We start from the raw sequence: 25005 nt of genomic DNA on the forward strand, positions 1-25005 counted from the left end.
TGCTGGCGGCCTCAATGGAGAATCCCCTGGTGGGGCTATCAGGGGGGTGCCAGGAGGCATCGGAGGAGTCGAGTCAGGCGCCGGGTTGCTCTCCGGGGTAACCATGTTTCACGGTTCTGGGCCCCCCACGCACAATGGGGGAACTATAATTCGCAGTCCTGATTCTAGCCAGCCCTCCGGAGGGACAGCAGTCCTCGGTTCCGGGCTCAACCAGCATCCTGGGGAAGTCGCGGGCCACAGCTTTGGGTCCCGTACAAAACCTGACGGGTTTAATCCCCCCTTCCCTGGAACCAGTGTATCCGGGACGTTCAACCCGGGGTCCGGGGCGTCTGGGTTGTACAACTCGGCAAACGTTACGATATCCGAGTCAACTTGCATGCGCCAAGACAGACCCTGTGAGGACCGGCCCCGGAGCATCCTAAAAAACAGCAGCTCCATCACGGTGCACAAATCCCCCGGGGCGGAGAGGTAAGGAGCCGGGGAGGAAGAAAGGGATTCCAGACACAGAAGGAAGCCAAGGCAGGGGAAAGGGGGTGGAGTCTCACTAAAAGTGAGAGTAAGTGGGGGTAATTGGGTGGGGAATCCGAGGTTCCTGGCCTTTGAGAAAGAGGCAGGTATAGGATAAACCCTTGATTACATAGCACTTCATTATCATCAAGTGTAACCCCACCTCAGCCTCCTACACGTCGGAAAAAGTTTTGAATGACTGAAAGAGTGAGGGAGGACTGAGCATTAGGAGATTTCCTCCCCCTTTTTTTGTATCCTTTCCTCACCCAAAGGAGAAAGTCTCAGCACTGGGATGAAATGAATATCCTGGCGACCTACCACCCTGCTGACAAGAACTATGGCTTTATGAAGGTGGATGAGCCCAGCACTCCCTTCCACAGGTGCGAGTCTGCAGCTGTAGCCCTTCAGCTCCTACTCTCTTCTCTACTCTAAGGAGAAGGGGAGTGCCTGCTGCCTGCTCTGAGGCACTGCTGCCTCCCTCCCTTGCAGGCTGCAAGACAGCGATGAAGACCTGCTTGCCGGTACCTCTAACGCAATGACTCCTGAGAAGTTAGCAGAGAGGTGAGAGTCCTGCCAGCCGTCAGTAGGGACCTGCGGCCTCCTGCCCCCTCCACCCCTGAACTAGGGTCTGAGCCAGCTCTGCTTTTTGGCTCTCCAAATGGGAGGTACTACAATTTGGATCAGGACTCACTCAGGCCAAGGTGGGGGAGTCTGCCAGCTTGGCCCCAGCTACCACCTGCTCCCATTTTTTGTTCTCTCTGTGCCTCCAACTGGTCTCCCTCCCTTTCAGGTTTGCAGCAATGGACAATTTCTGCCCCAAGGTCCTGTACAGTGATAACAGAAGCTCGGGGTCTTCAGACAGCTTTTCCAAGACACGTGAGATGAGGGGTGGGGTTAAGTGGAAGGGGAGGTGGAGTGAGAGCTCAGCGGAGAGCCTGGCAGGAAAGCCATGCTCTGACACTGGCCCACAGAATCCGTTGATTTTGAAAAGCGCCGCAAGGCACACTACAATGAAGGGAAGTTCCTGAAACCTCAGAAAAACCCTCCCTTGGATAACAGCAAGAACAGCAGTGTGGGTGGTGTGAGTATGAGCAGTGGCAGTCGAAGTGCGATGCTGGACTCAGAACCCAGGCCTGTGGAAAGAGGTGGGGCAGGAAGAATGACTGGAGGAGTCAAGGGCCAGATTGGCCTAGTGGCCAGAAACCACATCCTAGAAGCCAAAGGTTAGCTATGGGGGCCCCCCAGACACCCAAGGGAATTGTAGTCCGGAACCTTCTCCACCAGAGCTTGTCTTCCTCAGTGGGTGTCAGCCCAGGGCCCTGCTGCCTAAGAGGGAAGTCGTGCTGGCTGTTGTCCCCAAGGTAGACAGAGGGCAGCTGGGGTGGGGTCCCCATCAGGCCCCAAGGAAGGCTGGCTGGGAAGGAGGAACAGAAAGCCCCACAGAACTCTGAGGGGGTGGAAAGGTCACTGATGTATTTCTAAAATGGGAGGAGGGGATAGAAGTGAGATGAGAACCTCAGGCTTGAGCTTCTCATGGCTGCTTAGGGGTCACAATGAAGCTGGTGCCCTGTATTCTCTAGGTGCCCTTATGACTCAGATTGATTTGGGTGATTCCTCAGCTTCCCCTGCCTTCAGAAATCTGTCCCCAACTTCATCCACCACTGTGGTGTTGGAGAAGGAAATTGATCTGCAGCGCAAGGAGTATTACAGCAAAGGAAGATACCTGAGGTGCTGGCCCCACCCTGAGCTTGAGGAGGACACAGAAGATGAGCAGCAGAGCAGTGAGAGTTCAGCCGGGTCAGCCCAGGAGCGGGAGGGCTAAGAGCCAACAGACTGATGGGTGTGCCAACCCTGGTCCTCTGACACTTCCAGGCCCCACAAACTTGAACTGGGTGATCGAGAGTCCCATGAGCACTGAGGTCCATCTGCTGGACCACACGGGAAACTCCTCCCAGGATTTCCAGGCCACTGAGAGCTCCCGGAAGGTGATAGTGACATCATCGAAGCTTGGTGAGGGCACCAGTCCACCATCTCACCAGGCCTGGCTCTTGGCAAGCTCCCATCTTCCCAACCCCCTACTCCCTTCAGGCCAGCAGATCGGCAAAGGTGATGAGAGAGGCCCTCCACATTCTTGTGTGCAATGTGGATTGTATGGAGAGGACCCAGGGAGGCTCAGAGGGATGGGTACCGGCCCCCCAGCTTGGTACCACTGCTGCCCCCATGCCTCCTCCCTGATTCCTCTCTGCCACCTACCCCGCTCCAGGTACTGCCCGGTGCTCCAAAGATAGTGGGTCCCAAGCAATGTCTGACTGGTGTCAGTGGCTGGTATCCATGGGGCTGAACTGGCAAAGCAAGGAAGGCTCAGAGAGGGAAACTGGAAGTCACCCAAACTTCCCAAACCAAAACCAGCACAGACGTGAGCCTGAGCAGGGGCAAGGGGCAGGCTGGGGAGGGCGAGGGGCTAAGTGGGTAGGTTCTAGGGAGTCTGGGGATAGTGGGCCACATCTTCTGCTGTGGCAAGAAAGCCACTAACCCAGCCCCTCCTCTTCCAGAGGAAACCCTGCGGCTCCAGTGGACTCAGGAGGAGGAAACCAGACAATGGAAACTGTAGCCAGCTGGGGATGGGGTGGGAGCCAACTTTCCCTGCCCTTACCACCCTCGGTCAATCGGGATAGACAATAAAGAGAAGAGCAGGAGTCTAGGTGCTGTGAATTGGGGTCCCAGGCTGATCCTGAGCTGTCGTTGAGGAGAAGGGGGGCAGAGATGGAAGTTCACATGCAGGAAACCGCAGGCAGAGCAGAGCAAAAAGCTTGGCATAGCCAGGGGGACTGGACTCAACAGGTACCCAGGAGCCCAGGAAGACCCACCTGCAGTGGGCTGACAATGACTGGTGTGATTCAACCACACACTTACCAGTATCCTCTTTAATTCTTAAAACCACCCTGGAGGTAGGAGTTATCATCCCCATCTTTCAGATGAGGAAACTGAGGAATCAGCTTGCCCAGGGTCAGGCAATCAGGTTTGAACTTGTATCTCTCAGGCCTCCATGACTCAACCACTGAAGGAGGACAAGCTGAGAGAGACCAGGGCCCTAGGAAGGTGACTGCAGATAGTCTCCGAGGGCGGGGCTGTGGCTTCTCTGATCTTGGCCCTTCTCCACCCCTGGCCCCGCCTCCACCCCTCCCAGCACTGCCTGAAAGTGAGGGGTGAGAGCTTCTCCTAGGACACCCCTTGCCCCTAGGGAAAGAATCCTGTCCCCCACCCCCAGGCTCGCCCCAGGGGAGGACCCTCCCCTCCTCCCTCATCAGCACGTCCCCAGGCGAGGGGAGTGCCCGTACTTGCAGCTCCCCCTCCAGGCCCGAGGGCCCACTGGCCCCGGAGCGGTCTAGCTGAGATGACGGTCAAGCTGGATTTTGAGGAGTGTCTTAAGGACTCACCCCGCTTCCGGTAAGTGTACACAGGTGTCCAGGGGCAGAGGTGGGGAGGTCCGACACTCCCTAATATACACAACCTTCCCCATGTTGGACGGAGGATGTCTTTCCAGGGCGTAGGTCTCAGAGGGGCAAGATCCAGCATAGAAGTCAAAGCCGTACCTCTGGTGTCAGATCCCGTGCTCTGATGCTCGCCACCCTCTGCCAGTGTGGAGGGGGTCCCTCCAGCTTCTCTCAACCCCAGAGCTGGCACTCCCTCTTCCCTCTCTTGGGGACCCCTCCCCTCCCCCAGCACCTGCTCTGGGCGGTTAGCAACTTCCTGCCCTCGCCACATCCACCCTCTTTCTACCTTCCTGCTCTGGCCTGGGCCTTAGTAGCTCCCACACTGTGCAGGGTGAGGGAGCCAGAGCGGGTGGGTGGGAAGTTCTTAACCCATCAGCTTTTTCTGTCCAAACCCTCGGCTCCCAACCCCAACCTCTGACCCTGCCGACTGGACAGACCAGATAGGCCCAAGCTCTGTTCCCATGACACTGTCTGTCCTTTCCCAGAGCCTCTGTCGAGCTGGTGGAAGCCGAAGTGTCAGAATTGGAGACCCGGCTGGAAAAGGTGATCTGAATGTGGAGGGGTGACCCAGGGTGCGAGTGAGACAAGAAGGGTAGGGCTGGGGAGAAAAGTAGAGACTAAGTATGAATTCTGGAGATTACCAAACATTAACCAGGTTGGGTGGATACTGGGGGCTACAGAGAAACCAAAAGGTGGTTCTGTATCCTTAAGGAGCTCGGAGTCTTGGAAAACAAGACTCACCTGTGAACTTCCTTCTGAAGACCTGTGTTATGCGGGACCCTGAGCCCCCAGAAGTTTCTGCCCTCAGGGGACTCTCAGACTGTGGGCAACAAATCAGTAAAACACTGACACGATGCAGTCAGGCGTTCCTGGCTTCCTGGCTGCTCTTTACAAAAGCAGCACCACGCTCCCATCCCCCTTATTTGGCTTTTTTTTCCCCTCTACAACATTTATCTCAACTATGTTATGTGTTTACTTGCTGTAGTAGTTTTCTATTGTATAACAAATGATTACACATTCCCTGACTTCAAATAGTGCACAGGTATTAGCATAGTTGTGGGTCAGCACAGCTTAACTGTGCTCTGCTCTGCTCAAAGCAGAGTTCAGTCCTTGCTGTTGTGGGATTGAGGCCCTCATCTCCCAGAGGCCACCCACAGTTCCCTGGCCCCGGGCCCTGTCCATAGGTAGTTTATTTCATAACAGCTTGCTGCTTCTTCAAGGCCAGTAGTAGGCTTTCCCAAGTGTGTGCTGACAAGATGCCGTCAGTTTATGTCAGAATGTGATCATGGGGCAAATCCGTTACCTCTGTCATTTGGGGGTGCCATCCTATTGCCCTTGCCACATGGTGAGAAGCATAATCCTTACTCAGCCACACTCAAGGAGTGAGGATTATGCAAAGGCGGGAGTCACAGGGGTTCCCTTAGCCTGTGTCTGTCCCACTTGCCAAGTTTGTTTCTTGTCTACTTTTCCCTTCTGGATTGGAAGCATCATGAGGGACTTTTACATTTCCGCTCCCCCGCCCCCCCTCAATCCCCAGGGCCTTTGCCATGACCTGGAAGTTAGTAGGTAACCAACTAATAGATACATTTATTAATGAAACAGATACATTTAAATTGGTATATAGCTGATTTACAATGTTGTGTTAGTTTCTGGTGTTGTACACAGTTGTACACATGAATATATACATATATTTTTAAGTTAAACTTTTTATTTTTAACTAATTGCAGATCACAGGAAATTGCAAAAATAGCACAGAGAGGCACAGGCACCCATCTCCCAGCTTCCCCCAATGGTAGCATCTTCCATAACTGTAGTATACTGCTCAAACCAGGAAACTGCTTCTAGCATGATACAGTAAGCTGTCTAAAGACTTCACTTGGATTTTACCTGCTTTGCATATACCCTTTTTTAAAAAAAAAATCATTTATTTATTTAGCTGTGCTGTGTCTTAGTTGCTGCACATAGGATCTTTAGTTGCAGCATGTGGGATCCAGTTTCTGAGCAGGGATGGAACCTGGGCCCCCTAACACTGGGAGGACGGAGTGTTAGCCACTGGACCCACCCTGGGAAATCCCTGAATATACTCTTTAAAAAAAAAAATCTTTGTGTATAATTCAGTGGCACTTTATCACATGTATAGATTCTTATAACCAGCATCACACTCAAGATACAAAACCCCTATCATTACAAAGAAACTTTTAAGCTTTTTTATAATGGTACCCTCCGTCCCCACCCCCTTCTTTATCCATGACAACCACTCATCTCTTTTCTATCTCTAGACTTCTCATTTCTAGGTTATCTAGGTGGAATTATACAGTATGTGACCTTTCAAGATTGGCCTTTTATTTCCCTCTCAAAATAATGTCTTTAGGTTTATTCAAGTTGTGGCCTATCAGTAGTTATCAGCAGTTCATTAATAGTTGATGAGGAACTCATGCCTTTTGCATTGCTGAGCCCTTGCTATTGTATGGATGTACCAGTTTGTCACTAGTTCAGTCTTCTGAAAGTTCCTTATTCAACTATTTGGGCAGGCAGGGTGAATAAGAGAAAAACTGGACACTCAGTCCCGCAGGGGAGTTGTGATTCTCTGAGTCCTTGTCCCTTATTACGGACACTCAAGGGTGACATCTGATAAAATTTGATTGTGGTCTGTTTCCTGACTGTTACTGACCCTGCCAGCCATCTTCAAGTCATGCTATAGTCCCCTGAAGCCTTCACTAGCCTGAAAAAGTGTTTCAGTTCAACAAAAGTTCCGTGAGCAAACCTCTGTAGCCCATGTTTTCTGAGCCCCTGCTACCCAAGATTTCCTCATAAAACTGCCCTGGTGGTCTCTAGATCCCTAGGCTAAACTGACAGGCTCCATGAACTCTTGCCCCTTCCCAGATACAGTGACTCAGGCTGGAACCAATGGTGTCATCTCCAGGAGCCATGCAGTTCCTGCAGGTGAAAAGAACCAGGGGTCAGAGAACCTAGCTCTGACTTCTGAGTTGGCCGCCTCAAGGAGTGAGTGGGAGGGAAACCAGTCTTCAGGCTATTCCTACTGCCACAGGGGCCTCCCAGAGACCCTCCTCAGGCCAATCACTGGTCCTTTGTTTATCAAGCCTCCTAGGCGGGTGGAATGAACTGGGAGATTGGGATTAACACTGTGTATAAAATAGATAATTCATGAGAACCCACTGCATAGCTCAGAGAACTCTGTTCTGTGCTCTTTGATGCCCTAAATGGAAAGGAAATCTTAAAAAGAGGGGATTTATGTATATAAATGGCTGATTCACTTAGCTGTACAGCAGAACTAACAGCATTGTAAAGTAACTATCAGTTCAGTTCAGTTCAGTTCAGTCACTCAGTCGTGTCCGACTCTTTGCAACCCCATGAGTCGCAGCACGCCAGGCCTCCTTGTCCATCACCAACTCCCGGAGTTCACTCAGACTCACGTCCATCGAGTCAGTGATGCCATCCAGCCATCTCATCCTCTGTCGTCACCTTCTTCTGCCTCCAATCCCTCCCAGCATCAGGGTCTTTTCCAATGAGTCAACTCTTCGCATGAGGTGGGCAAAGTACTGGAGTTTCAATTCCTTCCAAAGAAATCCCAGGGCTGATCTCCTTCAGAATGGACTGGTTCCAATATTTTTTTTTTTAAGCCTCCTTGTTTGTAATTTAGGGCCAGACAGAATGGGCCCTAAGAGCACCATCTCTGCCCTGACCCTGTGGCCTGGCTGACTGATTACTATTTATGAGGAAATGTTCACTAAGCACAGAATGGACACCTCCAGACAGTAAATACGGTATAGATTTTTTTGAGGGGGGCAAGGCATGTGGGATCTTAATTCCCCAACCAGAGATCATACCTGGGCGCTTGGCAGTGAGAGCTCAGAGTCCTAACCACTGGACAGCCAGGGTATCCCCCATTTCTGTAGAATTTAATACTGAGCAGGTAAAGCTCAGGTTTCATCCTGAGAGCCAGACAGTGTTTGAGGATGGCGTTTCTGGGAAACTCTGGATCCAAGCAGATGTCGCAGGGCAGGAGAGATGTCCGGGAGGTGAAACCGACTGGCTCCGCTGTCAGACTGGGAGGGATTTTGATCCAGGGCCAGAGCAGTGGGAGCAAAGAAACCGAGATAAGAAAGCAGCTCGTGTATATTAGAAACCAGACTGGACCGCAGAGAAGTGTAGGTGGGGGAGGGAGGGGCTCAGCCCTGGGAAAGGGGAGACAAGTCAGACAGGAGAGGAGCAGCACCGGGTACTGGTGGCACCGGCAGCACTCCTTGTTGCTCTGTTGTTTCCCAGCTCCTCAAACTGGGGAATGGCCTCCTGGAAAGTGGGCGGAACTACCTTGCTGCCAGCCGGGCCTTCATTGTGGGCATTTGTGATCTCGCCCACCTGGGACCACCAGAGCCCATGATGGCGGTATGTGGAGGGTCCAGTCCAGGCTGTGGTGGGGTCTGGGATGTGGAGAGACCCTGGGGAAGGCAAGGGGAGGGTTGGTCTGGGGTCTGCCGGTCCCAGGTCAGAAATCTAGGGATGGGAGGACCCGACCGCCCTTGTCTGGTACTCTCTCTCTGTCTTCTTGCCTAGGAGTGTCTGGACAAATTTACTCAGAGCCTGAGCCACAAGCTGGACAGCCATGCTGTAAGTGGGGAGGGGGTTGGGGGGGGCTGGTGGGGGGAGCAAGGAAGTCTGTGGTCCTGACCCCCACCTGCCAACTTCTGCTTCCCTCAGGAGCTTCTTGACGCCACCCAGCAAACACTGCAGCGGCAAATTCAGACCTTGGTCAAGGAGTGAGTTGGGAGGGAAACCAGTCTTCTGGCCTCTCTCCCACTACCATGGGGGCCTCCCTGAATAAAGGAGTTGTGAGATTGGAGGCTTCTGGTGGCCTGATCATTATCCCCTACCTCAAGGATCCCTTCAAAGTCCTGAGTGTCCATAGCTACAAGGCTGTGAATAAACCTTAGGGATTTCTCTGCTGGGGTCGGTGGGTGTATGGGTAATTCTGTGTTATTCCTGCACCTCCAGAGGTCTCCGGAGCTTCCGAGAGGCTGGCCGGGATTTCTGGCGGGGGGCCGAGAGCCTGGAGGCTGCTCTTACCCACAATGCAGAGGTTCCCAGGCGCCGGGCCCAGGAGGCAGAAGAGGCTGGAGCTGCTTTGAAGGTTGCTCGAGCTGGGTACCGGGGCCGGGCCCTGGACTATGCCCTGCAGGTGCCTGTCCCTACCTGTCCTCCTGGGGTACCAGGGCCTCGATTACCTTGAGGCTGGAGTCACTGGTGTGTAGTGGGAGGGGTGGGGTGTGTGTCTTCAAGACTGACTTGAGATCTTTTGGGCTCTCAGATCAATGTGATTGAGGACAAGAGGAAGTTTGACATCATGGAGTTTGTGAGTCGAGGTGGGGGTGGGGGTGGGGAGTGGCCTGCTGATAGCATGAGGGACCGGGGAAAGAGAGGGGTCTGCCCCCTGCCCACCTTGTCCCCAGGTGCTGCGTTTGGTGGAGGCCCAGGCTACCCACTTCCAGCAGGGCCACGAAGAGCTGAGCCAGCTGGCCCAATATCGTAAGGAGCTGAGTGGCCAGGTAGAGCCCCAGGGAGCAGGGAGGTGGAAGAGGGAGGGAAGGGGCTCTGAGATGACTCTCCTGGCCTGGTGGGTGAGGCTGGGGCCATCTGAGATACCCTTCCTGTGCTCAGTTACACCAGCTGGTCCTGAATTCAGCCCGCGAGAAGAGGGACATGGAGCAGAGACATGTGCTGCTAAAACAGAAGGTGAGGACTGGGGCCGCAGACAGGAGGCGGATGGCCCTGGGGCCTTGGTCTCTGGGCCCCTTCAGTTGCCCTTTGATACTTTTTGTGCCCCCAGGAGCTGGGTGGGGAGGAGCCAGAGCCAAGCCTAAGGGAGGGGCCTGGTGGCTTGGTCATGGAAGGACATCTCTTCAAAAGGGCCAGCAATGCATTTAAGACCTGGAGCAGGTGAGGAGTGAACATCCCAATCGGCCAAAACCATCGGTTTTGGGGTTTTTTTGAGTGGTTATAGTGTGTTAAATGGGGTTTCCCAGGTGGTTCAGTGGGTAAAGAATCCTCCTCCAGAGGAGACCTGGGTTCAATCCCTGGTTTGGGAAGATCCCCCATGCCCCCTGAGGAGGGCATGACAATCCAGTCCAGTATTCTTGCCTGGAGAATCCCATGGGGAGGGGAGCCTGGGGGGCTATAGTCCATAGGGTCACAAAGAGTCGGACATGACTGAAGCAACTGAGCATGCACGCATGCACACACCATGTGTTAAATACAGCCAGGAAAAACAGACAGACTGCCTCTACCCCCCGCCCCCCACTGCCTCCTTCAGAGACTTTATGTTCCATCAGCAAAGATAGACAGTGATATGGTAATTAAGTGAATTATATGTTATCTTAGAAGGTAAGAATACCATAGGCAAAAAACAACACAGAAGCAATGTGGACACAGCCAGAAAGGAGCTGTGACTTTGAGTAGGGTGGTCAGTCTAGGCCTCCTGGAAAGGTGACTGCTGAGTGAGGACTGGAAGGATATATAGGGGGAGAATGTTCTAGGCTGAAGGAGGAGCCCTTCCAAGGCCCTGAGGAACCTGGAGTGTTCAAGGAACAGAGGGGAGGCCCTGGGTGTGGACAGAGGGAGGGAGGAGGAAGTGGTAGAAGATGCAGGTGGAGCTAACCGGGTATGAATCATGACGGCCTCGTTGTCTGTGCTCTGAGGGAAGTGGGGCGCCATGGGAGGGTGTGGAGCAGGGTGGTGACCTGCTCTGATGTGACCCCTTCCCCTTCCAGGGCCACCGCTGGCCCCTGAGGGATCTTTGTGCAAATTAAGAAACGGAGCCGCTTCTCCAAGATACTTATATTTGCCAAAATGTTGTAGTAATGGACTTATGTTATTAGACAAAGCATTTTTACTGCCATCTGCTGGAAACTTGTCTTTGTGAATCTATCACAACTGGGTGCTGAGATGTGACCAGCACCCCTCACGTGTCCCCAGATGCCCCTCCTCTGCAACATCTCCTGGGATGGGCAGCCCAGGGCTCTCTTCTCAGTGAGATTCTGTGAAGCTGAGAGCACCACATTCCTCCTGTCCCTCTCCTGAGCCATACCCCCACATCATGAACGCTATTTCCACCTCTTCCAGACGCTGGTTCACTATTCAGAGCAACCAACTGGTCTATCAGAAGAGGTACAAGGTGAGTAGGCTGGGTCTTGGGTACTGGGCCCCAGGAGGACTCAGCCCTGCTGTGGCTGCCTGGACATCTGCCCTCCCCCAACCAGGACCCTGTGACCGTGGTGGTGGATGACCTTCGTCTCTGCACAGTGAAGCTCTGTCCTGACTCAGAAAGACGGTTCTGCTTTGAGGTCGTGTCCCCCAGCAAGTGAGTACAGTGCCCAGGGGTGATGGCCTGTGTGTGTCTCAATCTTACCGGCTGGCAAGGGTCTTGGAGGCCCCTCATGCTGCCCCAGATGTTAACCTTTTGGTGGTCAACTTGGGGGGAGAGTATAGGGCAAAGGGGCGTATCTAGAAGGGTATTACCAATTGGTGCAGAGGTATTTCCATATGACTGGCACCCGCCGCACACTCGCTGAATGTCAGCCTGCCCATCCTGCCACTTGACTCCCCAGGGCTTAGACCCCTCCCTGCTCTCCATTCCCCTCTGGTCCAGGTCCTGCCTCCTGCAGGCTGACTCAGAGCGCCTCATGCAGCTGTGGGTCAGCGCCGTGCAGAGCAGCATCGCCACAGCCTTCAGCCAGGCTCGCCTTGATGACAGCCCCCGGGGTCTAGGCCAGGTACCTTAACTGGCAGTGCAGGGCTGGGCTGCCCAGCGAGCTAGGAGATCCCTTCCCTTGCAGCCACTCTTTCTTCCCCTATCCCCACAGGGCTCGGGACACCTGGCCATAAGCTCCGCTGCCACCCTGGGCCCTGGCGGGTTGACCAGGGGAAGGGAGCCTGGTGGAGTGGGACATGTGGCAGCCCAGGTGCAGAGCGTGGACGGCAATGCCCAGTGCTGTGATTGCCGGGAGCCCGCCCCCGAGTGGGCCAGCATCAACCTTGGCGTCACCCTCTGCATTCAGTGCTCTGGCATTCACAGGTCTCTCCCTTCCGGGTCCCAAGCGTGGGCCCCTACTCCTCCTGGGTTGGGGGCAGGAGACTTGCCTGGGTTTCCTCTCACACTCTGCCTGTTCCCTGGGCTGAGCTTCTGGGGCCCAAGGTGGACCCAGGTGGGCCCAGGCCCTCGGTGTCCTGGTCTGGCCAGGGCAGGAGGACACCCAGGGGAGTTGATCCATTTGTCTGGAGGAGGGGTGGGGTCAGGACTGCTGAGGGTTGGGGAGCTGATGAAAAGCAGAGAGAGATGATGTTATGAGGCCTTAGCAGGTCTATACAGCCCTCAGGGGGGAGTGGGGAGGGGAGTGGCATGACAAGAGTTGTCCAGGCCAGAATGCCTGGAGAGAGGGGAGGAGGCTGGAGAAGATGAGGAGAAGGGAGGAGAGGGAATGGTGAACAGGCAGAATCCTGCTTGATCCAGGTCAAGAGCACGTGGCCCTGGCTGCCCTCTGCCTCCTGGCCCAGTGCATCTGCATGGGCCTCCCCACACAGGACCTTGCCCCTAAGTCTTTCCAGGAGTAGCAGCTGCCCCCACAGAGAGCCTGACATATCCCCTCTTGCTCTCTAGGAGCCTTGGAGTTCATTTCTCCAAAGTCCGGTCTCTGACCCTTGACTCATGGGAGCCAGAACTCGTGAAGGTGACTTGGGATGCTGTTGAGTGTATGGGGTCGGGTAAGGGCAGGGCCGCAGAGTCCTGAGGCTCAGACACTCACCCACACCCTACCTGTCTGTCTCTGTCTCCACCTGGGCCACCTGCAGCTCATGTGTGAGCTGGGAAATGTCGTCATAAACCAGATCTATGAAGCCCGAGTGGAGGCCATGGCTGTGAAGAAGCCAGGACCCCGCTGCTCCCGGTGAGGCTGGGGCCACCCTCCATGTGGGGAGGGAGGGAGGGCCCAGGACAAGAGGAGGGAAGACTGTCTCCTTCCCCTGCAATGCTCCCCCGCCAGGCAAGAGAAGGAGGCCTGGATTCATGCTAAATACGTGGAGAAGAAGTTCCTGACCAAGTTTCCCGAGATTCGAGGGCGAAGAGGTGGCCGGGGGCCCCCCAGGGGACATCCTCCTGTGCCCCCAAAGCCGGGGCGTATCAGGCCCAAGCCGGGGAGCTTCAGCTCTAAGCCAGGTATACGGTTGGTTGGGCATCTGTGAGCACCTGCTGGGCACTCAGCACAGTGCCAAGCCCATTGAGGAGGCACAGAGTCCCAGGTCTAGGTCCTCCCCTTGAGAATGTTCGAGGGGCCAGACTGTACCAGCACTGGTTTTATAAGGCAAGAGTTTCGGGGATTAAAGTGAAGGATGGGAAGGACCATGGGGCTGGGAGGAAGCAGGAAGGGCTGTGGAGGGTGCCAACAGCATGAGATGAGTCAGGAGAATGAGTGAAGGTCTCCAGAGGCCTGTGGATGAGGGTGGGGGCTTGGCCGGAGAGAGGGAATCAAGAGAGCTGAGGTTGACGATCAGCTCACCCCCATCATCCCCGCCAGTTGAGGTGGTCAGACAGGAAGAGGTGAAAGATTTGTCTATACTATATGCCTAGGGACCCACCCATATCCTCTCACACCCTCCATCACCCCCCACCACAATTTCTGGTCTTGGAGTCCTCCCCACAATTGAGAAGTGACCTATCCCATCACAATGTCAGGGGTCTGTGCTGGGGGTTTCCTTCTCAGATTCATGGCTGGTTCCCCTTCACAGAGCCCCCCTCTGAGGACCTGGAGAGCCTGCACCCCGGGGCCCTGCTCTTTCGAGCTGCTGGGCACCCTCCATCCCTTCCTACCATGGCTGACGCCCTTGCCCATGGAGCCGATGTCAACTGGGTCAACGGGGGTCAGGAGAATGCCACACCACTGATCCAGGCCACAGCTGCTGTGAGAGTCTTGGTGACCTCCCTACAACACCTTTGGTCTCCTCCTCTCTTCCCTCTCCTGACCTTGGTCCCAGCTCTTAACCCTCTCCCCAGCCCCTAGGGAGTGATAACCAGTAGAGTTAGATTGCTAAGAGGGTGAGATTTGGAGGCTGAGAAACCTGGGTTTGGATCCAGACCCTCACTACTTACAGCTGTGAACCTCCTTGTGCCTCAGTTTCCTCATCTGTAAAATAGGGATAACATGCCTTATTAGGTTGTACTGTGGATGTAATAACATGTAAAGAGCCAGAGCAGAGGGACTTCCCTGGTGGTGGTCCAGTGGTTAGGATTCCGTACTTCCAAGGCAGGGGCTGTGGGTTCAGTCCCTTATTGGAGAACAGATCCCAGGTGTCCCTTGGTGCGGTCAATAAATAAAGCTTAAAAAAAAAAAAAAAAAAGCAGAGCCTGCCATCCCATACCACTGAACTGACCCGACTCCAAAATATCTTTTGTCTCTAATTTGCCACGGTTTCTCCCCTTCTCTATGTCTCCATGCAGAATTCTCTTCTGGCCTGTGAGTTTCTCCTCCAGAACGGGGCAAACGTGAACCAGGTGGACAATCAAGGCCGGGGCCCGCTCCACCACGCGACCATTCTTGGCCACACGGGGTAGGGATGACAGGGATGATGGCCTCGGGAGGAAGGCTCCAGACAGGGTGAGGGGCCCGCTGAACTTGGCTATCTTGTCCAGGCTGGCCTGCCTGTTTCTGAAACGGGGGGCCGATCTGGGAGTTCGAGACTCTGAAGGCAGAGACCCCCTGACCATCGCCGTGGAAACAGCCAACGCTGACATCGTCACTCTGTGAGGGTGCCTGGGGAGGCGGGGTTCGCGCTTGCACTATCCACTTGGGCGGGGCTCACGCCAGACCCCAGCTTGCCAGGCGGGGCCTGGGAAGGGGCGGGGCCAGCTCCTGGACCAGACTGAGAAAGGCTTCTCCGGGTGTTGACTGAGGCTTGGAGTAGGAACGGGAGAGGACAGGATAAACTCACCTTCCTTGGTGGATTTATTCTGAGAGAGGCATCATTCATTAACGTTGTCAGGAATCTGTAAAATACTAGACCCTGGGAAAACAGGTGAATGAAACAACCCAGCTCAAAGGATGGGAAGGTGGGGGTGGGGGTGGGGTGAGAATGTCATCCATTCCTTAATTCTCTCCCCCTTCAGGCTACGATTGGCAAAAATGCGGGAGGCCGACGCAGCCCAGGGCCAGGCTGGTAAAGTACACCTCCCCTCCGCCCTGTACAACATTGTAACTGTGGGCTTCTGGCCCCTGGTGACCTGTCCCCAGCTCCCTGTCCTCAGCTTCATTAATTAATTACATTATTTATTCAACAAACACGTATTGGGCGCATCCTGCGCTCCAGGTCCTTGAAACAAAGCAAAGAATAGGCGAGGGCGCTGCCCTGACAGTACAGACATCTCCTCCACCCACGTTGGAAGCGCGTGCTCTTACCAGGCCGGGCTGTCCCTATTGTGCTATTCTTGCTAGGACCCAGCCTCTCAGCCCTTTCTCCCTCCCTTCAGGAGACGAGACATATCTTGACATCTTCCGTGATTTCTCCCTCATGGCATCCGACGACCCGGAGAAGCTGAGCCGGCGTAGTCATGACCTCCACACGCTTTGATCCCAGGCCTTCAAGGGCTCGCACCCCCATCCCTTCCCTCCCCACCGCCCGCCCTTTCCATTAAAGCCTTTGTGCTTTGCTCTTCAAAGTTCATTTATTGGCCACCCCTTTCCGGCTGGTGAGAGATAGGGCACTGCGACTCTTGGGGTGCAGGAGCGATTGGGAGTTTTCGAACTGGAGTCACTGGAGGGGCAACTCCTGGGAGTGAAGTGGGAGCTTCGGCCTCTAGGGCGGGGGCTCGCGGGCTCAGGCGACGTGGCCAGGCCAGTCCGGCCAGGGTTGGGTCTAGCCTTGGGGAGGGGGGGGCGGCTGGCATCCGGCAGGGATGGCGAGGCTGGCTCAGGCCATCCTGGCCCGGAGGCATCCCTGGAATGTGGATGCTCAGCACCCGCCCCCTCGGGAATTCCCCGTGGGAGTGACAGAAAAGGAACAGATCCCCAACCCCTGACGGCTGGCCCTCAGTTTCTTGAGCGGCGGGATTGGAGATGCCGGCATCCACTCTTGCAGACGTGAGGTCGGGCACACCTGGGGGCCCGTGACGCCGTCGCGGGTACATCCGGAACGACGTAACTGAGTCACCCTCCGGACCCCACCCCCACTAGTGTGCTCTGGTCCAGCCTGTCCGCCCCGTCTCTCTGGTTCGCCACTCAGCTTCCACCACGGGGGGCGGGGGCGAGGGGCGGGGCGCCCAGGGGGCGGGGCTGCCTCTTAAAGGGCCCCCGGCCGCTGCCCTTAGGCCACTTCCTGGGGGCGGAGAGGACTTAAGCGGTTGCAGCGAAACCCGAGGAAGGCGTCGGCGCCCGGGTCCCGAGACTCCCGGCTGCTTCCATCAGAGTCCTCGGACACTCCCAGCTTGTACCGTACGTGCATCTGCGGTCCCCAGCCGATACAGAGGCACCCCTCCCCCCTCCCGCCATCGGCTCCGATCAGCCTCGCCTCCATCTCCTGGGACCCGCGCCGGAATCAGGCAAGGCAAGGCCTCAAACTGGCCCCCGGAGCCCTGCGTGGACTTGCCCACGGTGACAGCGATCTGCCCGAGAAGCTGGACCCTTCAGAGTCGGCCTTGTGCTCGCCACCGTCACCTGCTGGTTGGATTCTGGAAAGCCACCGTCTGAAGACCACAGAAAGGAATCGCTGACCACCCAGAATCGGATCTATATCTCCTGTACCTCTCTGACTTCCCTCTGCTCTTTTCATCCGTTCTCTCGACCTTTCCGGCGTCTCTGTGCCCAGAAACCATCCCCCACCACCAAGGCAGCTAGGGTGAGCCCCAAATCTTGCTGCCTTGTACTCCAACCTGTGCCTCCCACTCAGAGACAGTCTGAACCTTACCACCCAGTTCTGCACACATCCAGGAAGTTCTGCCTTTTCTTCTCTTTCAGTGTCTTCTATACTCCTCAAAATTTCTCCTCCTACTGTGCCCTCTTCGCCCCCCTCCTTCGGGGGCCCCGTGACCCTGAATGTCGGGGGAACGCTATATTCCACTACGTTGGAGACCTTGACTCGATTCCCAGACTCCATGCTGGGGGCCATGTTTAGGGCTGGTACCCCCATGACCCCCAAACTCAATCCCGAGGGAGGTGGCCACTACTTCATCGATCGAGATGGCAAGGCCTTCCGGCACATCCTCAATTTCCTCCGGCTGGGCCGCCTAGACCTGCCCCTTGGATATGGGGAGACAGCGCTTCTCAGGGCAGAGGCAGACTTTTACCAGATCCGACCCCTCCTTGATGCCCTGCGGGAACTGGAGGCCTCTCGGGGGACCCCAGCTCACACAGCCGCCCTGCTCCACGCAGATGTAGATAGCAGCCCCCGCCTGGTGCACTTCTCTGCTCGTCGAGGCCCACACCACTATGAGCTGAGTTCTGTCCAGGTGGACACCTTCCGGGCCAATCTCTTCTGCACCGATCCTGAGTGTCTGGGTGCCCTGCGGGCCCGATTTGGTGTGACCAATGAGGACAGGGCAGAGGGAGGCCCACACTTCCGTCTGGAATGGGCCCCCCGCCCCGCGGAACTCCCCGAAGTGGAGTACCGCAGACTGGGGCTGCAGCCACTGTGGACCGGGGCACCAGGAGAGCCACGGGAGGTGGTGGGCACACCCAGCTTCCTGGAGGAGGTGCTGCGGGTGGCTCTGGAGCATGGCTTCCGTCTGGACTCTGTCTTCCCTGATCCTGAAGACCTGCTCAACTCCCGATCTCTACGCTTTGTTCGGCACTAGGAACTGAGACCTGGGAATGCTGCCCTCAGTTTGACTTCATGGAGGGGCGGGGGAGGGGGAGAAAGAACGGGTCATTAAAGGGGTTGAAGATTCTCCTGAGGCCTTTTCCTAGCTCTGCTCCGGGAGCTGTGAGAGTCAGAGGCCCCATTGCACCTGACTGGAGAGCCCAAGTATGGACAGGACTCCCCACACTGGAGGGAGCCCACCAGGAGCCCACCAAGAGCCCACAAGATCAGTGGGTCTGGACTGGAGCCGATCCTGGGAGGGCTGGGGAGGCTTCCCTGGCTGGTCCTGCCTGAACCTGGGGACCTTCGATGTTTCCTTGCTTGGAGCTCAGTATTCAGTGTCTGGAAAAGCAGGTATGCTTCTCTGCCCAGGCTCAACTTAGCAAGGACTGTGGAAAGACGGTGAGGTCTGAGGGAAAGAGGAACTTTGGATTGCTCTAATGTGGTCTCCTGGACTGTGACTTCTCCTGGAGATGGTGGCCTCTCCTGGCCTGACAAATGAGAGGTCAGAACACTGTGAAATATTGGAAGGGAGGTTCCTTGCTGTGTCCTAAGCCACCACTGAGGGAGACAGGGAGGGCTACGCCCTACCTTAGGTTGGCATAAGGGAGCTAGGAGAATCCCCATTAACTGTGGGGCTGGAGCATCCCTCTGGAGATCCAGGTGTTTTAAAGAATCCCATGTTGAAGGTGGGGGTGGCTATAGGGAAGAGCGGGGCATCTTTCTGGGTCCTGGCCTTCCTTCCTTCATGTGTACGTGCCTGTCAGCCAGTGGCTCTGACTGATGCGTGGATCCCTGCATCCTGACTCTCAGCCATGTTGCTGGAGGTGGTGTCTGTATGCTGGTCTTTCTGTGGCCTCTGCATGTCCAGGCCTGTTTGGGGTTGCCCAGCAACTGTTTTGGTACCAGGTGTGTCTGTGGTATGGGTGTGAGTAGACTGACAATTAGTTTAATCACAAGGGGTGTGTGTGCACATGTGCTTCACACATCCACGTAGGCAGGAGGGGCCTGCTGAGCTTTGAGTCACTAGGATCTTCTAATGAAAGGTAAGAGAAGTCACTGGGCTTAGCTAGGCCTTGGAGGCCTGTATAGAACTCTCTGTTGCTAAGGCAACCATGAGCCTGTTGCTAGGAGATAGCTGGGGAAGGCCCAAGGCTGCTCAGGGCGAAGAAGAGATGAACAGAAGAGTTTGAAAGAGTGGGGGAGGATGTGGACAGGGATGGGTTTCTGAGTCCCTGGGGGTATGGGATACTCACAAACAGCTTCTTCACTGGGGAGTCACTTACTGTTTATCACTGGTCATGATTTACAGGAAGAAAAATAAAATTGCTTTTGGAATCACCAACTCATGAAGGCTGCTGAGGGCTAGGTTGGGGGTATAGCAGAAGCCCTGCTTTCTCTATCCATCTCCCACTAGAAGAATTTTCTTCCAGTCCTCAGTTCATTGGGCCCCAAGTTTACCCCAGCCAGAGATGGGGCAGTGTCACTGTGCTAGAATGCTCTAGAACCTCCAGACAAAGGGCTGGAATCAGGATCACAGAGCATTCCAATGCCTTCCCAGCCTAGGTGGGGCCAGCCCTCCCTCCAGCAGCCCCCAGCTGGCCTCATGTGGACACTGGCACTAGGTGGGATCTTCCTGGCAGCCGTTGAGGCCTGTGTCTTCTGCCGCTTCCCAGACCGTGAGTTGTCGGGCCGCCTGGCTCGGCTCTGCAGCCAGATGGAGGTCCAGTGGAAGGACTGTGAGGTCTCCTGGACATTCTCGGCCTTTGCCTTAGGTAAAATCAGACATCCAGGGATGGGCCTAGCAACAGTCACCCCTGCGCCCCAACGGGCCTGCAAGTGGCCTCACAGCTCTGCCTCTCAGCCATCTCCTCAGTCCACAGCCCTCTCTGGACACACTTTCTGCTCCCCCTGGGAGAGCTTCTTTGGACCCTGGGAAAGGGCCCAGAACCTCCTTCCAGGTCAATGAGGGAATCACCCTGTCCTTACCCATCTCCACAGATGATGCATCCTTGAACAAGATCACAGAGAAGACTCACAGAGTCCTGAGAGTCATGGGTGAAGTCAAGGGGGAAGGCACAACCAAGGAGGGGGAGGGGGAGTAGGGAAGGGTGGAGGGCAGATGGAGACAGGAGAGCGTGATGGGGTGGTGCTGGGTGAAGGGGTGGAGGTGAACCAGCCCTGCTGAGGCCCTGGGCACTCTAGCTGCTTTCTGCCTCCCCAGAGATCAAAGGGTCTCTCTACTCACTCCCTTCATATTGGCAATGGCTTCAAAAGACCAAGCTCCCGGAGTACAACAGAGAAGGTACGGATGAGGGGAAGGACCAAGGGGTGCCTAGGTCCTTGGGCAAAGGGGTGTATGGCTGAGCTCACCCGCCCCCACCCTGCCTTGTCTTTCATTTCAGCTCTCTGCCCTCCCGCCTGCCGTGAGTAGGAAAGGGAAGGGGTAGCGAGAGCCAGGGGCTTGGGGCACTTCAGGAGAGCGGCCACGGAGGGCGGTGGAAGCAGAGAGAAACGGAGGCTTCCCGCCGCACTGCTAGCCCTACTGTCTCCTGCAGGGGGCAGCACCATCCTGTACAACTGTTCCACCTGCCAGGGTTTCGAGGTGTACTGTTGGCCCCGAAAGCGCTGCTTCCCAGGTCCTTACTCCCCACATCTGCCTCACCCCCACCCAAATCTCTGAGCTCTGAGGCTCCCCCAGCATCGATGGGTGTGGTCCCCAGGATCACTCACTGCCTCCTGGGTCCCCTATAGGAAGTCACGATCTTTGGGAAGCTCGGATCCTGCTCCTCTTTGTGTGCGGAACTGCCCTGCTCCTGGGTGTTCCGAGCCTCGCGGTGGAGTGAGTTGCGGGATCAGGGCGGGAGACAGCCTCACCACTTCCCACCAGAACCCCCTCATCCTTCCTCCTGCCCTCGCGGCCCTTCCCTCCTCCTTTCCCAGGCCTTCCACCCTCTGTTTTCCCTCAGGTACAACCACTTCCAAGCAAAAAGTTAACTTGTGAAAACGAGGACAGAGCCTAGCCTCCAGTTCTAAGGAGCTCGTGTGCCCACGACGTCCACTTCTGTTTGGGTTGGGGGTGGGGTGGGGAGGGCGGGGGACAGCCAGACCCTAAGTTCCAGCCCCAAGTGGTTCAATCTTCCAGACCCTGATACTCAGACATACCCCATAGTCCCAGTGTCAGATGGTCGCCAGGGACCCAGGCACCCACAGCTGGAAAGTTCCTCCCCTTCATCCCTCAACCAATCAGACGGGGGCAGTCCCCGTGCCAGGAAAATATCTACAGAAGGAAAGAATCCCCTCTGCTCACCACCACTCCCACATCCCCTTTCTGCCTGTTCCCGGAACGTGGGAGCTGCCAGGCCCCAGAAACTCCTCTTGGCCCTCCTGTGACTGATTGGGAATCCGGGAATGAGTGTTCTGGAAAAGTCCCTCCCCCTAGAGTGAGACCACGTCAGTCAGCCTGCTGGCATGCTCCCCTTCCATTTAACATTGTGAAGCCTCCCACAGAGAGAGGCCTCCCTCCTGCCAGGCCCAATTAAACGTGCTGTCAAATGGCCTCCGCCTCTGCCTGGCCTCTGTCTGCAGCTGGGGAGGGCAGGGGGAGAGAGAGGCTCATGTAGCACAGTGGTTCTCAACTTGGGGAGGTGGGGATTTTGCACCAGAGGAGATTTTTTGATTGTTTTGATGGGGGGGTGGGGTGGGGAATGTAGTACTGATATCTAACTGTTAGAGACCAGGGATGCTGATAAACATCTGAAAATGCATGGGAATGTCCTCCAGGACAAAGAATGATCTGGTCTAAACAGTCAGCAATATGTGGTTGAGAAACCCTGGTGTCTGGTCCCTTGGTTATCAGGAGTTTGGATTTGGGGGATGGGAGATGGGAGATGGGACATGAAAAGAGAGGCCTACTCCAGCTATAAGTCACAGTCCAAGGGCCTAGGCCTGGGAGGGATCCTTGCCTTCACACAGCCCCATGGTTTTCAAACTGGATACTAAAGTTCAAACTGGAAACGAAGCTCCCAGTTCTCAACCAGCTGTGTGTGTGCGTGCTAAGTCACTTCAGTCGTGTTCAACTCCACAACCCTATGGACTGTAGCCCACCAGACTCTTCTGTCCATGGGATTCTCCAGGCAAGAATACTGGAGTGGGTTACCATGCCCTCTTCCACGGGATCTTCCCTACCCAGGGATGGAACCTGCATCTCTTATGCCTCCTGCGTTGGCAGGTGGGTTCTTTACCACTAGCACCACTTGGGAGACTGCACGTAGAGTCATCTGGTCATCTTAAAAAAACTACCTGTTTAAGAAAAAAAAAAAAAAGCTACCTGTTGCTGGGTCTTGTCTCCAGAGATTCAGAGTTTAGTGGTCTCATATGGGGCCTCAGTTAATCTAATTTACAGCCAGCCAGGGTTAGAACCACTGTTTGGGGGAATCTGTAAAGGTGCTGGGGATAGAGAGAAAGGAGTAATTTATCCCTTCTGGAGAAACACCTTCCATTTTGTTTTACACATTCTAGTCCAGTGCTTTCATTTTATACCGAAAATGGAACCCAGAGATCATATGGCATGCCCAAGCTCATACAACAATTGAAACATTCACTCATTTGATAAATACTAAGTGATTGTCAGCCAGGCACCGGACAACGCTGACACCCACACTAGGGTGAGAAGCGCCCTGCTGACACCCCAGCCACAGCAGCTCTCCTTTGTCTCCGGGAGCTGTCTCAAGCCCCCCAAGAATGTGCCCTCTTTCCAGGCTCAGCATTTTAGAGCTGTCCTCCTTCTCACACCCAACATGCAGTGGGTCAACAGTTTTGCCCATCTCTGAAGGACCTTGCTCCTCTCTGTCCCTCCTCCTGCTCTATGGGCCCCAGCCCTCTCTGGAACCCTCTTTCTCCCCGTGGAGCCCAGTCTCCCAAATGTGCATCTGACTCTGCTCACTCCCCTAAAGCCCACTCTGCACCCTTAGCAGCCACACTGGTCTTTTTTTTTTTTAATATTTATTTTATTTTCCTGGCTGTGTTGGATCATACTTGTGGGGTGGGGACTCTCTAGTTATCGTGCTTGGGCTTAGTTTGCCTGCTGCTTGTGGGATCTTAGTCCCCCGACCAGGGCTCGAACCTGTGCCCTCTGCACTGGAAGGCAGATTCTTAACCACTGGCCCACCAGGGAAGTCCCCACACTGGTCTTCTTAAAATTCCACATCACTAGACCCTCCTGTCCAGCATCAAATGATGCTTGAAAACTTGAGCTCTGGAGTTGGGCTGCGTCATTTCAAATCCTGGCTCTGGCACTTACCAAACCTTGGGAAAGTTATTTTTCTGTTCCTGTTTCCTCATGTTTTGAATGCGGACCATGTATTTCTTTGATTCCTTGGCCTTTTTTCCTTCGATCTACATTTTAACATCTCTGAAGGACCCATTTTAAATTGAAGACATGTCATAGCATAATGGTATATATTACAATCGAAAATATCTTAAATTCAGTGCAGTGGCACTTTCCTTACAGAATGACTGTGAGGTCCAAATCAGTTCATATAGAATGCTTGGGACTTTGCCCAACATGTAATGGGCCCTCATTAAGTATTAGCCATTATAATCTCTTACTTAAAACCTTCCCTAGCTTGTCTTTGCCTATAGAATATAGAGTTGGCCCTTGATCCTGACATTCAAGACTCTCCACCTGCAGCTCCCCTCGTCTTCTTTAGTCCTCAGGCCACAACTGTCCAGACACAGAGCTGGAATCCCGCTTGAAAGACCCACAGGCATCTCAGACTCCACATGTCCACCTTTCTAGACCTATCTTCCAACAGGGTCACAGTCATCCTCCTCCCCTCATGCCATGCACCCACTTCTCACCAGTAAGTGGTCTACCTCGGTAGGTAATGCCTCTTGGAATCCAACCCCCTGGTGTCCGCTGGGGCTTCACCTCAGCTCTGCCCACCCCACAGCCACCCTGAGTCACTTCTAGTTGCCCAAATACTGTTACCTCATATCTCCTTCCTTTGCCCAGGCTTGTTCCTCTGTCTGGAAAGACTTTCTCCTTTGGCTCAGATATCCCCTCTTCTGAGAAACCTTCTCTGAGCCTCCAAGGCTAAGTGGAGTGAGTCTGCTCCAGGCTTCTCTTGTGTGGCACCTGTTTACCTCGGGTAGTGGTGTTTCTTTACACATCTTCCTGCTGTACCACACACTACTCTCTAAAGCCACTGCTTAAGGTTGTGGGTCTGTTCCCTCAGAGCCTGGCACATGGTAGATGCCAGGAAGTGTCACTGATGACTGCAGCACCTTCTCTGAACCCTTGTGATAGGTCTTCCTTGGGTAAGCCTTTCATGAACACTTCGCACCGGAGGCTGGTAGAGTTACTATTTGTTTTGTGCACATGAGGCCAACCTACCAGCGTGTGGCCTGTCAGGGCAGGGATGGTTTTTCAGAGCCCCTCACCAATCAGGAGGTTGCTATGGGTGTGGCAGTTTTAAACAATGGCCCCATACTACTCTCTGACATGCTGCCTATCTAGAGGTAGGTGCTATGTATCCTTCCCTTGAACCTGGGTTCCATGGCTAGCTGGCTCACTGAATGTGGCAGAAGCGACACTGAGCCACTTTCTGAGCCCAGGCCTTAAGAATCTGTCACCTTCTGCCTTTTGGGACACTCACTCTGGAACTCAGTCGTCATGCTATGAGGATGCCCGGCCTATTTTAAGGGTCCCCATGGAGGGATTTGGCCAAAAGCCAGTATCTGCTGCCAGATGTGTAAGTAACGCAGCCCTCCACTCTCAGATCATCATCCCCAGACTATCAGGTTTTCCACCCAAGGCCGCAGACATAGTAGAGCAGAGATAAACCATTCCCACAGTGTCCTGTTGGAGTTCCAGACACAAAGTCCAGAGCATAATAAAATAGTTATTTAATGCCACTAGGTATTGTTATTCAACAATGGATAACTGGGATGGTGGGACAGAAAGAAGAGCCTAGAACCTGGCACTAAAAGCCCTGGGTTGGGACTTTCCTTGGGGCCCAGTGGTTAAGACTTGGTGCTTCTACTGCAGGGACCTTGGGTTCGATGATCCCTGGTCAGGGAACTAAGATACTGCATGCCATGGTGGTGTGGCAAAAGTAATAACAACAACAACTTCAACAAAAGGCCC

At 54.8% G+C, this 25005-nt stretch overlaps 3 protein-coding genes across 8 annotated transcripts; all 3 read left to right on the top strand.

The window, feature by feature from the left end:
* Window positions 1-1455: 1455 nt before the first annotated feature.
* Window positions 1456-15670, top strand: ACAP1 (ArfGAP with coiled-coil, ankyrin repeat and PH domains 1). 5 transcript variants are annotated; one of them, XM_068976319.1, is made up of 25 exons: window positions 1456-1868; window positions 2088-2288; window positions 2380-2517; window positions 3060-3954; window positions 4487-4544; window positions 8289-8408; window positions 8577-8630; window positions 8721-8779; window positions 9015-9198; window positions 9328-9372; window positions 9470-9565; window positions 9678-9752; window positions 9847-9956; window positions 11139-11190; window positions 11276-11376; window positions 11665-11788; window positions 11879-12090; window positions 12673-12742; window positions 12864-12958; window positions 13055-13227; window positions 13797-13969; window positions 14506-14615; window positions 14698-14808; window positions 15172-15221; window positions 15532-15670. In XM_068976319.1, exons 4-25 carry the CDS (start codon window positions 3902-3904, stop codon window positions 15630-15632), a joined length of 2226 nt encoding a protein of 741 aa, XP_068832420.1. In that variant the 5' UTR covers window positions 1456-1868; window positions 2088-2288; window positions 2380-2517; window positions 3060-3901; the 3' UTR covers window positions 15633-15670. The 5 variants fall into 5 exon arrangements, with proteins under 5 accessions (XP_068832420.1, XP_068832418.1, XP_068832421.1 ...); XM_068976317.1 differs by having other exon boundaries at window positions 1456-1730; XM_068976320.1 differs by having other exon boundaries at window positions 1456-1730; window positions 2127-2288.
* Window positions 15671-17040: 1370 nt separating this feature from the next.
* Window positions 17041-17850, top strand: KCTD11 (potassium channel tetramerization domain containing 11). The gene has a single exon (XM_068979156.1). The coding sequence runs from the start codon at window positions 17152-17154 to the stop codon at window positions 17848-17850; it is 699 nt and encodes a 232-aa protein (XP_068835257.1). The 5' UTR covers window positions 17041-17151.
* Window positions 17851-19404: 1554 nt separating this feature from the next.
* TMEM95 (transmembrane protein 95) lies at window positions 19405-20852 on the top strand. 2 transcript variants are annotated; one of them, XM_068979050.1, is made up of 7 exons: window positions 19462-19630; window positions 19857-19913; window positions 20080-20160; window positions 20261-20281; window positions 20414-20494; window positions 20610-20697; window positions 20825-20852. In XM_068979050.1, exons 1-7 carry the CDS (start codon window positions 19462-19464, stop codon window positions 20850-20852), a joined length of 525 nt encoding a protein of 174 aa, XP_068835151.1. The 2 variants fall into 2 exon arrangements, with proteins under 2 accessions (XP_068835150.1, XP_068835151.1); XM_068979049.1 differs by lacking the exon at window positions 20825-20852 and having other exon boundaries at window positions 19405-19630; window positions 20610-20701.
* Window positions 20853-25005: the final 4153 nt, after the last annotated feature.

Source organism: Capricornis sumatraensis, chromosome 8 (assembly GCF_032405125.1).
Source record: "Capricornis sumatraensis isolate serow.1 chromosome 8, serow.2, whole genome shotgun sequence".
Taxonomy (NCBI): Eukaryota; Metazoa; Chordata; class Mammalia; order Artiodactyla; family Bovidae; genus Capricornis; species Capricornis sumatraensis.